The sequence below is a fragment of the Orussus abietinus genome, unplaced genomic scaffold (genome assembly GCF_000612105.2).
Source record: "Orussus abietinus isolate OABI.00-Male unplaced genomic scaffold, Oabi_2.0 scaffold347, whole genome shotgun sequence".
In the NCBI taxonomy this organism is placed as follows: Eukaryota; Metazoa; Arthropoda; class Insecta; order Hymenoptera; family Orussidae; genus Orussus; species Orussus abietinus.
This window is the reverse complement of record NW_019395956.1, coordinates 80477-92637: the sequence shown is the minus strand read 5'-3', so window position 1 is coordinate 92637 and position 12161 is coordinate 80477. Positions and strand designations below refer to the sequence as shown.

Below are 12161 nucleotides of genomic sequence, written 5' to 3'. Positions count from 1 at the left end.
CAGCTAAACCCGGGCTATCGATATGGATTGCATTGATAACAGTGTAACAATGTATACAGTATAGATTTATTTTAAAAAGTCATCTTCAAAGTACATATAAATAAAAAATAAATGCCTCCTAGTATCGTTTAGAACATTAATTTAGGTCGATGGTTATCCGCGTCACAGCTGTTGAGCTCCCGTTAGAAAATCCAATAAATAAATTTAATACGAAGGCCATTCGGATATATGTTAGCCGCTAGTCCTCCAAACAGTGTAAGAAAGCACTAATGATTACTCGTGAAAACATCATTGTAAGTCGGCGTTGGTCCTTTTAATGTTAAAAAAGTAGAAAAATACCGGCACGGGTAAGATCACACAAAAAAGTCGTGACGCATCAGAGACGAAGACATGAAATGAATTTTAAACAGTCAGAATGCTGCGGATGTATGTAGATCAGTCTGAGAGAAGCGCTTTTAAAAATGCTATCGTACTTAAACCATAAAGGTAGAATGTCATTCCTGCACAAGTCTTCGTAAAATAGACAGAGGGTATGTTCGATAAATTATTGACCATTCATATAAAAATTCGAGCACATACGCAGACTCATAGGCTGAGTTTATACACAATCCATGACTTTTAGGCTTAATTTAACGTCTCAACTCTGTGTTCACACACTATTGCAGCCTCATCTGACATTGGTTTCCTCGACTCCGAATAAGAAAAGCAGACATTCGACAGGGTCGCATGTAAAGTATCGGAAACAGATTCTTGATGACTAGAATATTTTACACCTCGTTCGCTCACCGTGAGTTTATGTGCAATGGTCTACCTAATGAATAGTATTAAAATTACAGTAAATCGTAAGAAGTATTTAGCTTTGGTTTACAGCACTCTACGATATGATTTTCCTATTACGAGATAAAATGTATCGGTAGAAGCAATTCCTTTTGATAGCATCGCGTGTAAGCAGTGTATTTATAATAAATCAACTATATATTAATTGGTAAAAATATCATGAGCCTTTTGGACCGAACTCTAGAAAAAGACCAGTATCGATAGCTGCCTGCGTCATGCTTAATAATAACTTCTGAAAAATATTAAAAGCCCCCTTCTTTGAAGGTATCGTGGTAAGTTAATAATAATCACGAGATTATGCGACAAGTAAATGCACTACTTACAATGAATGCAATTCTTTAGCGGTAGTATCGGCAATATAATACAAAATTGTTATGCGTCTGCTTTCCATAAATTATTATTAACTCTAACTCATTTACGCGTTCATACATGAATGCGTTTATTAGTACATATATTTAGGTCACTGCAAATATATGTACCGTGTAAATCATGCATGTATGTACACGCTCGCACGCTATGCTAATGTGTTACAGAAGCAACGAAAAGACGAATGAAAAATATGTATCGGGCCTGTAGTGATTTATAATTAACAGAAAATAACATATAAACACCTGCCTATGTAAGTCTGTTTTTGGCAGTAGAAGGCTCTAATGTAAAAAACGTTACAAATTACACAAAAACAAACAAAATAAAAAAAGGACTAATTTAAAAATAAAACACTTATATACTTCAATCGATCTACTAAAAAATGAACAACAGTGCGGACAGTTCTTTTCGGTGGATCTGTAACACTATCGTAATTATAAATTTAAGGAAAATAATGCCACGCATAAGTAATTCGCTAAATATGCTGTCAACTTTTAAGAAGCAAACTTCAACAAGATTTAGCGAATTTGAAGATAGCTATAAATATCTTCCTCGAATTGCATCCCGATCCGGTGAAAGATGCCTATGTTGAATAAACAGTTGGAGCATTCCATCTGAGATTTATCGTTAAAACTATGAGAAACAAGCTTGGATGTAATTAAAAATGACAGCGAGACATGGTTCGTCAGATCGGAGCACAACGAAAGCTTCTCTTATGCTACATTATGTACATCTACCAAGCATTAACAATGCCTTGTCAATCAATTAATTCGTACGTTTCTTCGTAATCCAGTGCTCTTCGGTTACATATTTTCAAATCTCACCCAGCTTCCGTTTCAACAGAAACGCAAGGGGGGACATCTCGGTACATGTCATTTGTCATGCAAACTTGAAAACATATGGCACATTTGTCCTAATATGGTTCCTAGTTTAGACTATTTAAATATAAAAAATACCGTGTTCGTAGGCAGGGAAATATTTGCTCGTGGCGATTGCCTACTCTGAGATTCGAATGTTCTTTCATACTTTTTCAGGTTAGGAAAGTTATGGACGCGTAGGTACTCAATGTAAATTGATGGCATTAGATTCAAAACATTAAGCTAATCGGTGACAACTAGCAGGTTTTTATCTCGCTGCATTCGATAACGCTTCCTTGTGAGGATCACTTTCGTACAAACTTTGTAAGGCTACGGATTCCACGTTTTCATATAAAAAATCCTCTTCTACGTCCTTCGAACAAATAAAATCTTCGCAATAAATTATTGCGCTCAATGATGTGTTTCCACTGCGACTTGAAACCTATCGTTTCCTTGACACATACTTGAGTGATCAGATGTAGCCTTTCACGTTATTATTTATAATTCACGAGTTAATTTTATAAATACACCACCGTAAATCTTTTCATTAAAGAGCCACTAACCTTACCATTAATAAAAATCAAACGTTAGACCTATTCTTTTGATGTTAATATTTTGCGTTAAATGTTAGCTCGAGAAGGTTATACTTTCTGTTAGCAAGGAAAAGATAAAAAGATAATATATGATATTTTACAGCCTTCCATATACTTTACATCTCATATGTAACAGTGAATCATTCAAATTCCAGACAATAATCATCCTCCGGTCAACTTATTCTTTGTTGTGCATTGTCTATGGTAAAACGAGTTGTGTTCCCTAACCTCCAAGAAAACCAGCATCCCCTACGCAGCATGGAACGGTACCCACAAAAATTCAGAAAATATCTTTACAAAATTTGTGCGTTTACATTAATTCCGCAATCAATTTTTCTTAGAAACAGTTTTTGTATTGAACGATCATCATCTAGAATTTGAGGCCAAGAGGCTCACGACGCTGATTTGATTTTTTCATTGCTATGGCACTGGTTACTTATGATAATGCAACATTTTAAAGCTTCTAGCCTCAAGAAAGATATGATTAGAAAAAACAACGAAAGGTGTTGTTTCCATAAGGCAAAGTTGCACTCTAGTAAAAAAACATTTGCAAATCTAATCTGCGATTTTAAGACTTACTACTGAGTGTTACTAATTCACAATTACATCACAATGTATCAACGAAGTAAGCTGACGAATTTTTTGCAAAAAACAGGAGCAATTCATGATATTAAAAACTCAAGTCTGTAAGCTTTTAAAAAACATTCGGTACCACATAAAAACTCCTATCCTCACATCCTTGCAATACTTAAGTTCCTATTGGTATCGGTGTTACCGTAGACACGAAGTAACTACGGCTATTTGATAATTCCTTATGTCAAAATACAAGACTCTGCTACGTTCTTTCACCGTCAATTTTACAAATTCAGTCTTACTGGATTCGTGGTATTGGAGCATAACCTCCACTGCATATTATGTCTAAACTTTCACATTCTGTTAGTATTTAAAGCTTATATCATTTAATCCGGGAAGTAATACCTTGTACTTTAGCTGACACGAGGTCGACTTCGGCTGCCGAAGTGACTTTCAAAACTAGACTTTCTGAACTTGTGAAATCAACTGTGAATCATTGGCTCACGTACGAACCTAGCTTCGTCGAATGGCCGACATACTCGTTTTTTTCCTATATTACTTCCTTTAGAGCCAGAGTAACCATTCGCGTTTACAATACGCTGCATCTCCTTTGCCGGCGTTTTTGGGGCTCCGGTCGAAGAACGGCACGTACTGCTTCGTCAAAGACTTGCTTTAACCCACGTTGAGTGAGAGCAGAACATTCCATGTATTTAACTGCTCGTATCTGAAAAACATAATACATTGTTGTATAGTAAAAAATAAATTAAACATAGATGGACTCCGCAAGATGGATTCTCACCTTATTAGCCAATTTCTGCCCTTGTTCCCGTTTAATGGCACTAAGTCCTTGTTCGGCCAACGCAGTGAGGGTCTCTCGGTCGTCTCGCAAATCAATTTTAGTACCAACAAGGATCATCGGCGCATCAGGACAGTGATGCTTAATTTCAGGATACCATTTACTGGTAACATTCTCAAAGGACGAAGGACTGGTTACGGAGAAACAAATGAGGAACACATCTGTCTGTGGATACGATAAAGGCCGCAACCTATCGTAATCCTCTTGACCGGCGGTATCCCAAAGGCCGAGACTTACTGGAATTCCATCTACTACCATAGGTGCGGAATAATTATCAAACCTGTAAAAAAAACTCATGCTTAGCACATGTTCTATTTACAGTCTTGTGAACGAAACGAAGACAAGTGCATCTCTGAAGATTAGAGAAGAAAAAGACAAGATGAAACAGATGATCGCTGGATTCCTTCCCACGGCAAAGAGCTTCTGAACTTGTATTATCGTTAGTTACTTCAATAAATGAGTCGAGAAAGATTTTCCTCATTTTACTTACACAGTAGGCACATATTCTCCAGGGAAACTATCCGTCGTATAAGAAATTAACATGCACGTCTTCCCAACGGTTCCATCGCCGACCACGACGCACTTAATCGGTCTGCCTGAACTCATCGTAGCGGTATTAAGCCAAAGGGCATTAATTCCTTAAAACCTAAAACCAAAATACCACAAATGTAGTACGATTAACGAGGTGTTTACAGTGTTCACGGTACTGATGCATCGACTCCTTCAAAGTCACATGGTTCTCTGGAAAAAATACCTCGAAGTTCTAGCTAATCAAGCCTGTAAACCTGTGGAAACTGTGTTAAACATGCAAGAATTAGAAGTGAGGAAATTCGATACGTCATTCAGCGGTTCGAAGGACGTCTAATCGTTCACATTCGGTCGTATGACCGGTTCACAAATCTGGGAAAAGGACTCGCCCCTCCGCGGGAAACGTATCGTCGATCTTCTGTAAGAAACTCAAAAACTCACCGAACGGGACGCTAACTTACCGGAGGAGTGACGGCGATTTCTTGCGAAATAATTATGCGTTCTGTACACCTCGCGACAATTTTTTTCGCGAATCCACGCCTCTTCAGCGAATAATGAGAACGGGTGCCATGACGGTGTATCGCGTTATGATGTGTATTGTGCGCTATCCAGCGGTATCCAAGAGTGGAACCAGAACGGACGTAGCCCCCGCTTGGTGACAGATGTTCGACAATCGCTCTTTCCCCTACGGTTCCCCTTCCGTGGAACTCGTCTGCACTTGTCGATGTCCGGCGTCAAAATAACGTTTCCACCGATCTACAGTTTACATCAATACGATTTTAGCAGGGTTGGGTAATTTTATTATTTTCAACGTTTTTGACCAGAGATGGCTCATCTCTGTACTTACCCAACCCAGGATTTTAGACGGGTTTACATGAAAAAAACACTAGATGCCAACATCACTGCTAGATAAGTACACGTACTGTATGCGCCACCTGTATAAAATAGTGAAACCAAATGCACGTTATGTAACATAACCTTACAAAGATGAATAACCCGCGAAAATTAAAATCGATAAAATCAATCAATGAAATGTTTATTTTTTGGTTAAATGCATTTAATGATAACATGGAAAACATAAAAAGTTAAAATTTGATCTTTCTCTTGAAATTAGTAAATGTTAAGTTTTGTATACATTTTGCGTAATTAGAATTATGTGGAGTAAGTTAACGGTTACAGCTCCACATGTCTCTCCATGATCTTCGACTCGATGGTCATGTGAAGTTTTTCCACTGTTCTTGCGTGTTTTTTTATATGCTGTTGAGCTGTTGAGTTATCCATGTCGTAAGATTTTCCTTTCCTAACGGCTTCTAACGCTGCTTCTGTATGGAGATGTCGAAGCTTCAGTAATCTAGACTCGTAGTGTTGCAGCTCCTCCTTCAAATATAAAATTAGCTTGTTTATGTATGATTGTAATTAATCGTAGAAACTTAATAATTAGAAACATATGTTTAACCAATCGATATTACTTTCAATGATGCAAGTTCATCCACAGAAAAATTAGCTGCAGTTGCTATTCTCCATAGTCCCTGAACTTTCGGTTCCACAAATTCTTTGTGATTTGGACCTTTTGCAGTCATTCTATCCAGGTGATCGAATCCACTCTTAACTTCGATATTTTTTTCCCTATAGCAAAAATATGCAGTAAAGTCCGTGAACAAAAATTGAATAAACATTGAGATGAGGTTAAGAGTACCATTGAAAATTGATATACCTGAGTAGATTTGCCTTTGCTACAAAATCCACTTTTTTTCCAGGAATTTCATTGGTTTCTTCTGCTTCTTCTAACATGTTCCAACTCTCTGGTTTCAAATGAATACTATCTAAAAAAAAAAAATTGTTTTATAACGAGACATAAGAATTAATTTTAGGGAAGCTTTCTGTCATTACTTTCATCGTTATCTGTATCTCCAGCTTCTACATCACTCAGCAGACTCATGTATTCATCCACCTTCTGCTGGTGATGATTAAATTCTTCCTTCAAAGCTTCCAGCTCCTCATCTGCGAGTCATAAATTTATGACGCTTCTAATAATTGTAACAAATAGTTAATTTCAAAAGTAGTCCATACGTGTAAATCCAGCCATTTCTGCCTTTGCCCAAAGTTTATTTAATCTCTTGTCTTTGAAGACATCTTTGGCCACATAATTGCTTCCATCGTTAAGAGCTTTATGCCTTTTCAGCAACTCGGGATTATCCATTTCTCCAAAATGTTCTAACAAACCGTATGTACTCATAATTCCTAAAATTAAATTGAGACTTTGTGAAGTGTTTATATTAAAACAAATTTAATAAGCAACACAAGAATATACCGATCAGTTTCCTCCTCATTCTTGCTTCCATGAGACCGTCAGGATCTTTTCCATCGGCCTTAGCATGTTTGAATGCAAGTTCCTCTTTATCGTGAATTTTAAGATCGCTGAAGATCGACTGTAGCTTGGGATCGGTTAAACGCTAGAAAATGCAAACATTCTCTTATATTAAACATACAAGTATTATTACAAAATTATAATTTAGTTTACTTACGTGTTTAGCTTTTATCCATAATAAATTTAATTTGGCCATTCGAAAAGGCTTGTCGAGCTCCCTCAAAGAGCCAGGAAGTCCTACGAAGTCACTTTTTGGCACATTAGCCTCCTTAGAGTATTTATTCTCCCCATCGCAAATGTTAATTAGAAAAAGGATACAAAAAGCAAGAAACATAACTCCGCGCATTGTTGAGAGTGACACACTAATTACGGTGATTACGGTTGCCTATTTTAATAATTTTTCAGCATTAATTACAGTAGCTGGAGAGACGAGCCACGTAACGGGAATTTCTGCTGACCAGAGGAGTTGAGTGCAGTCAAGAAATGAACCGAAATGAACGTATGTATATATTTACGTGAACGATTGTTTACATAACCTAGCAGAATTCTTTTATGACGTTTTCATGACGAATCTCGTCGCTTCATCGAAACGAGACTTAATATAATGGAGCATTATTCACAATCGATAAGGCAGAATTTCTGTCGTTATCTTCGTAGCTGGCGATCAGAGCCCGCTAACGTCCTCGGTGATAAGAAATTCAGTTCGACGTCGCTCAGCCTATTCCGACACACCTTGTGTCAAATCGAAGCGGAGTACGTGCCCGGCGTTTTTAAAATCGGAGGTTAATTAAGGTACCCAGGAGCTTCGACAGTCTCTTCACGTTTCGCTTTCACCTTTAAGGACCTCATCGGTAAATTTTCTTTTCTAGGCGGGGCGGCTACGTCGCGCAATTTTGAATGATAGTTATCTGCTATGGCGACTACCGCGGGCGACAGGAAGCCGACGGTTATCATTTTAGGAGGTATGACACTGTATGACACTTGCTACATTCAACTGTTAAGCGACCTTGCGTTTTAACTGTGATAACGAAGTCTTTTTGTTTCGCTGCAGGATGTGGATTTATAGGGCGTAACCTGGTGGAGTACCTGCTGAGTAATGACCTTGTTTCGTACTTACGAGTGGTTGATAAAGTACCACCGCAGACAGCATGGCTCAACGAAAGGCATAAGGAATTGTTTGAGCATCCGCTGCTTGAATTTAAAAGTGCCAATTTAATTAATACAGGTAACGCAGTGTCAACGAAGGTCGCGAATGGAAATATGTTCAAAAATTGTATTGTATTTTTGTAGCTGGACTAAGTTTGATGTTTTTTAAACAGTCTCAATCTTTGCAGCATCTTGTCAGAGTGCTTTCGAATCCGATGATGTTATCGATTATGTGTTCAACTGCGCTGGTGAGACAAAATGTGCACAAACCGATCCTGTTTATAAGGAAGGAATTCATAAATTGAGTATGAATAGTGCTCAGCATGCTGCTCAGCTTGGCGTTAAACGCTATGTAGAGATTTCGGCGGGCAATCTCAGCTCTTCCGAAAAGGTATTTCTGGTTGAAGTAAAAGATGTTTTATTACCGCGCTTTGTTTTTAAAACAAAATATTCCAATTTGTTCATAGGCGCCACATAAAGAAGACGATGCTTGCGATCCATGGACGTTTATAGCGAAGTATAAACTTCAAGTGGAACACGATCTGAAGGAAATTCCAGGATTAAAGTTCACTGTACTGAGACCAGCTATCATTTATGGTCCTGGGGACAGAAATGGCTTAGGTATTCCTTTACGTTCATCTTGGTTTGATATCCGTTGCACCACAGAAGCGTAATATTCCTGTTCTGGAAAAAGCAACCATTAATTAAGAGTGCTACGTTCCACAGCACCACGTTTGGTGGTCGGGGCAGTTTACAAGCACATTGGTGAGATGATGAAGCTGCTCTGGGGCCCAGACCTTCGCATGAACACCGTACATGTAAGGGACGTAGCCAGAGCAATTTGGCACGTTTCCACCAGACCCGAGACAATTGGCCAAACGTACAATGTAGTTGACGAAGGTGATTCCACTCAAGGGTCGATTAGCGCCATTGTGTCGGAATTGTTTAATATAAACCACGATTACTGGGGCAATACATTATCAACACTAGCAAAAGTAACCTCTATCGATACTCAATTTCTGTAGTTATCGATTGCGCAATGTCATATCACTTCGGAAGGTGTACAATGTTTAATTTATTCTTTGTAGACCGACATGAGCACTGTCGTTGAGGAGGTAAACGACAAGCACATGGGGCCATGGGCGGAAGCATGCAGTAAAGACGGAGTGGAAAACAGCCCTTTGTCTCCGTACATCGATCAAGAGCTGCTGTACAAAAAGCACTTGTACTTGCAGCCTGGAAAACTGACATCAACGACTGGATTCACGTACTTATACCCGAAAATTACTAAAGAAGCTCTCAAAGAGGTAAACTATTAAACTTACATTACTCTCTAAACTCCTCGTGGCCTTAACTGCATTTCGCGCCAAGTGCATACACACCTACATGTCCAGTATCAATCGTACATACATTAATATCTAAAAATGAATCATTCCACCCAGGTATTAGATGATTACGTGGAAATGAAGATATTCCCACATTCCTTGGTACTGTGATCATCGGTGACCAGCACCGATAGCCAGTGAAGCATCACAAGCAAAAGACTCCTTTTAGCAAACAAGCTATTATTCTCCAAAGCAAGTTCTCACCTTGTGCCTATATCGTTTATGATAGAATATATATAATTATATATATACGTGCGTGTATATATATATACATATATACACTTTGTTAAGCGGCCAATGCCAATGCGCGCACCGAAGGATCGAAAAATGACGGCTTTACCATGGCAGGTGGAAAGTAGGAATGCCTACGATAGACCCAACTGCCCCATGTGATAAAACGTAGCAATGTACTTAATTTTAATTCTAACCTGAGTTTCAGGTTCGATTGGTCGATTTACGCAGAGCGCTAGTCATTGCATTCTATCGTGTTGCGATTAGAAATGAGAGAGGTTTTCCTTCACTAGGGATTTCGTAGCGAGAGCACCTTGAGAGGTTAGGAAACCTGCGATAATTCGTAGTTCACGAATAGAGACTCTTCCGAGCGTAGAAGCGACCATGGAGGGCCTAGAACGAAAAGTCGACTAGCTGAAGCAAAATCCGTACACGAGGGACGATTTCCCTCGCCCTTTTCTACGAGCGATTAACGGAATCGGTTCTCGACTTCCGCGTCCACAATTGTTCCGGTATTTCTTCGCAGATTCAAGGCCGCAATGCTTGCGATTATCTAGCCGGTAGGCGCGGAAGTGATAACGCGTTCGGTCAAGTACAAATAGTATTAACATACGAACGAAATTTACTCATTCCTGACTTGCGCCGCGACGAACGTTTTCACGTAGACTTTAAGGTGACATAAAAGTATTATATGTACATACGGAAACGTCAAAAATATTTATAAAACTTTTCTCCAAACAGGGTGTATCGAATAACTTGAAACTTCAGCATGTGATTATGGAGGCCCTAAAGAAGAACGCGACGCTCATGAAATTGCATTAAAAAAAAAAAAATAAATAAATAAAAAAGAATTTGTTATGTATCCCAGACTAGAACCAAGGATACATACTTTTGTTTGAAAAATGGGATTTTACGAGCACCGCGTTCTTCTTTAGGACCTCCATAATCACGTGTTAATGTTTCCAACGATTCGGTGCACCCAGTTTGGCGAAAAGTTTTATAAATATTTTCAGGTTTTGCGTATACAGAAAAGGGCCTTTTCGTGTCACCTTAAGTCTAGCTATAATTTTTACCCCAACGAGGTCAAGCCTAAAGAAAATATACAAGGCGAATCGAATGCAGATCGATCACTCGTTAAAGCACACATTGTTAACATTCCGGCAATTCGATACGATAGAATAATCAGGTGCAGACAACTTTTACGCTTACCGAGCGAATATTACCGTATTGTATAATCTATTATTATTATTACAACAATAAAGAAGCCTCAGAATTAACTCAGCCTTTTGATTATGATTTTATAAGCAGGATCGAGAAAGTTCCAACTGCGCAGGGAAAAATCATCATCGGTGGTCCAATGTCTTCGTGCGCTGCCTTAACTTTATTGAATCGTCGTTACAACAATACGCTGCGTTCAAGAAGGGCCAACAATATCATTAAACATCTTGTGTACCGCGTTAATTTTAATACCTTTAAAACAATAAGGTCTATAATTTCATCGTTATTTAATTATATGTAATATATTAAAATATATACCTTTAATTTGTTTATCCGCATAATATATATAATATATATATATATATGTATGTATGTATATAAATGTATGTACAATCGTGGGCAAAGAGTATTTACAAAGTAACTGCACCTTAAAATCGGCATTTCCTTAAAATCGTTCGGACACGATGATTATTCGGTAAAGAATGATAAAATATTTTAAGGGTCCGCGACGGGTTAACGAGTAAAAGGAAAAAATACTATGTGGACGTCGCGGCCATTCCGCGGCGGAAAATAAAAGGAGAGATGAAGTAAAACAGGGAGGGGAGGAAGGACGAAAATGGAACAATGCTTTCTCTAACGCGGTTCGTAAAAAAAAAAAAAAAATGGAAAAAATAAATAAATAAAGAATAAAGAAAAAAACTGCAAATCCGTGTCGGTCGAATCCGAGCAGGCGAGAGGAGTCCCTGGCGGGAATGGTACTCTGTGAGGTAAACGGTGTAAATCTAAAAGTAATCGTTATCTAGTAGGTACTGAGGAGTTAAGTTATTTAACGTTAAGTAATAATCGGCTCGCTTGTTCAAAGAGCGATCGCTATGGAGGTATATTCATTCGACTAGAGTCGCCGTACAATACAAATAAGTCGTCCAGAGCCCAAAGAGACTATCTCCGTATATCGGTCACCGCGAGATGCAATAATCGATTGATAACCGCCGATTAATATTAATTAATATTCGTTGATTGGTATTCAAGGATTAAGATTCATTAATGTAATGAAAAAAAATTGTGAAAGGAACAGCCTTCTAATACCGAAGAAAAAAAAAAAAGGGAAAGTCAGCCTCCTCGAGCAAACGCAAAATCGAGAAGCATCCCAGTTGATTTTTAATACTTCTGAACAATACAAAGAGCCATCTGCATAAACGAGGA

General features: G+C 38.3%; 3 protein-coding genes across 3 annotated transcripts; 1 reads left to right on the top strand and 2 right to left on the bottom strand.

The window, feature by feature from the left end:
* Positions 1-298: 298 nt before the first annotated feature.
* On the bottom strand, positions 299-5325 carry LOC105701548 (ras-related C3 botulinum toxin substrate 1). Its single transcript, XM_012428380.1, has 4 exons — positions 5072-5325; positions 4573-4728; positions 4026-4362; positions 299-3950 (listed from the first exon to the last, which is right to left on the bottom strand). Exons 2-4 carry the CDS (start codon positions 4686-4688, stop codon positions 3816-3818), a joined length of 588 nt encoding a protein of 195 aa, XP_012283803.1. The 5' UTR covers positions 4689-4728; positions 5072-5325; the 3' UTR covers positions 299-3815.
* Positions 5326-5649: 324 nt separating this feature from the next.
* Positions 5650-7503, bottom strand: LOC105701536 (alpha-2-macroglobulin receptor-associated protein). The gene is made up of 7 exons (XM_012428357.2): positions 7136-7503; positions 6922-7063; positions 6681-6851; positions 6501-6611; positions 6325-6433; positions 6080-6236; positions 5650-5987 (listed from the first exon to the last, which is right to left on the bottom strand). Exons 1-7 carry the CDS (start codon positions 7322-7324, stop codon positions 5784-5786), a joined length of 1083 nt encoding a protein of 360 aa, XP_012283780.1. The 5' UTR covers positions 7325-7503; the 3' UTR covers positions 5650-5783.
* Positions 7504-7608: 105 nt separating this feature from the next.
* On the top strand, positions 7609-10520 carry LOC105701535. Its single transcript, XM_012428356.1, has 8 exons — positions 7609-7770; positions 7848-7940; positions 8030-8203; positions 8313-8515; positions 8592-8745; positions 8851-9119; positions 9213-9431; positions 9567-10520. The coding sequence occupies exons 2-8, from the start codon at positions 7892-7894 to the stop codon at positions 9618-9620; spliced, it is 1122 nt and encodes a 373-aa protein (XP_012283779.1). The 5' UTR covers positions 7609-7770; positions 7848-7891; the 3' UTR covers positions 9621-10520.
* The last annotated feature ends 1641 nt before the right edge of the window (positions 10521-12161 follow it).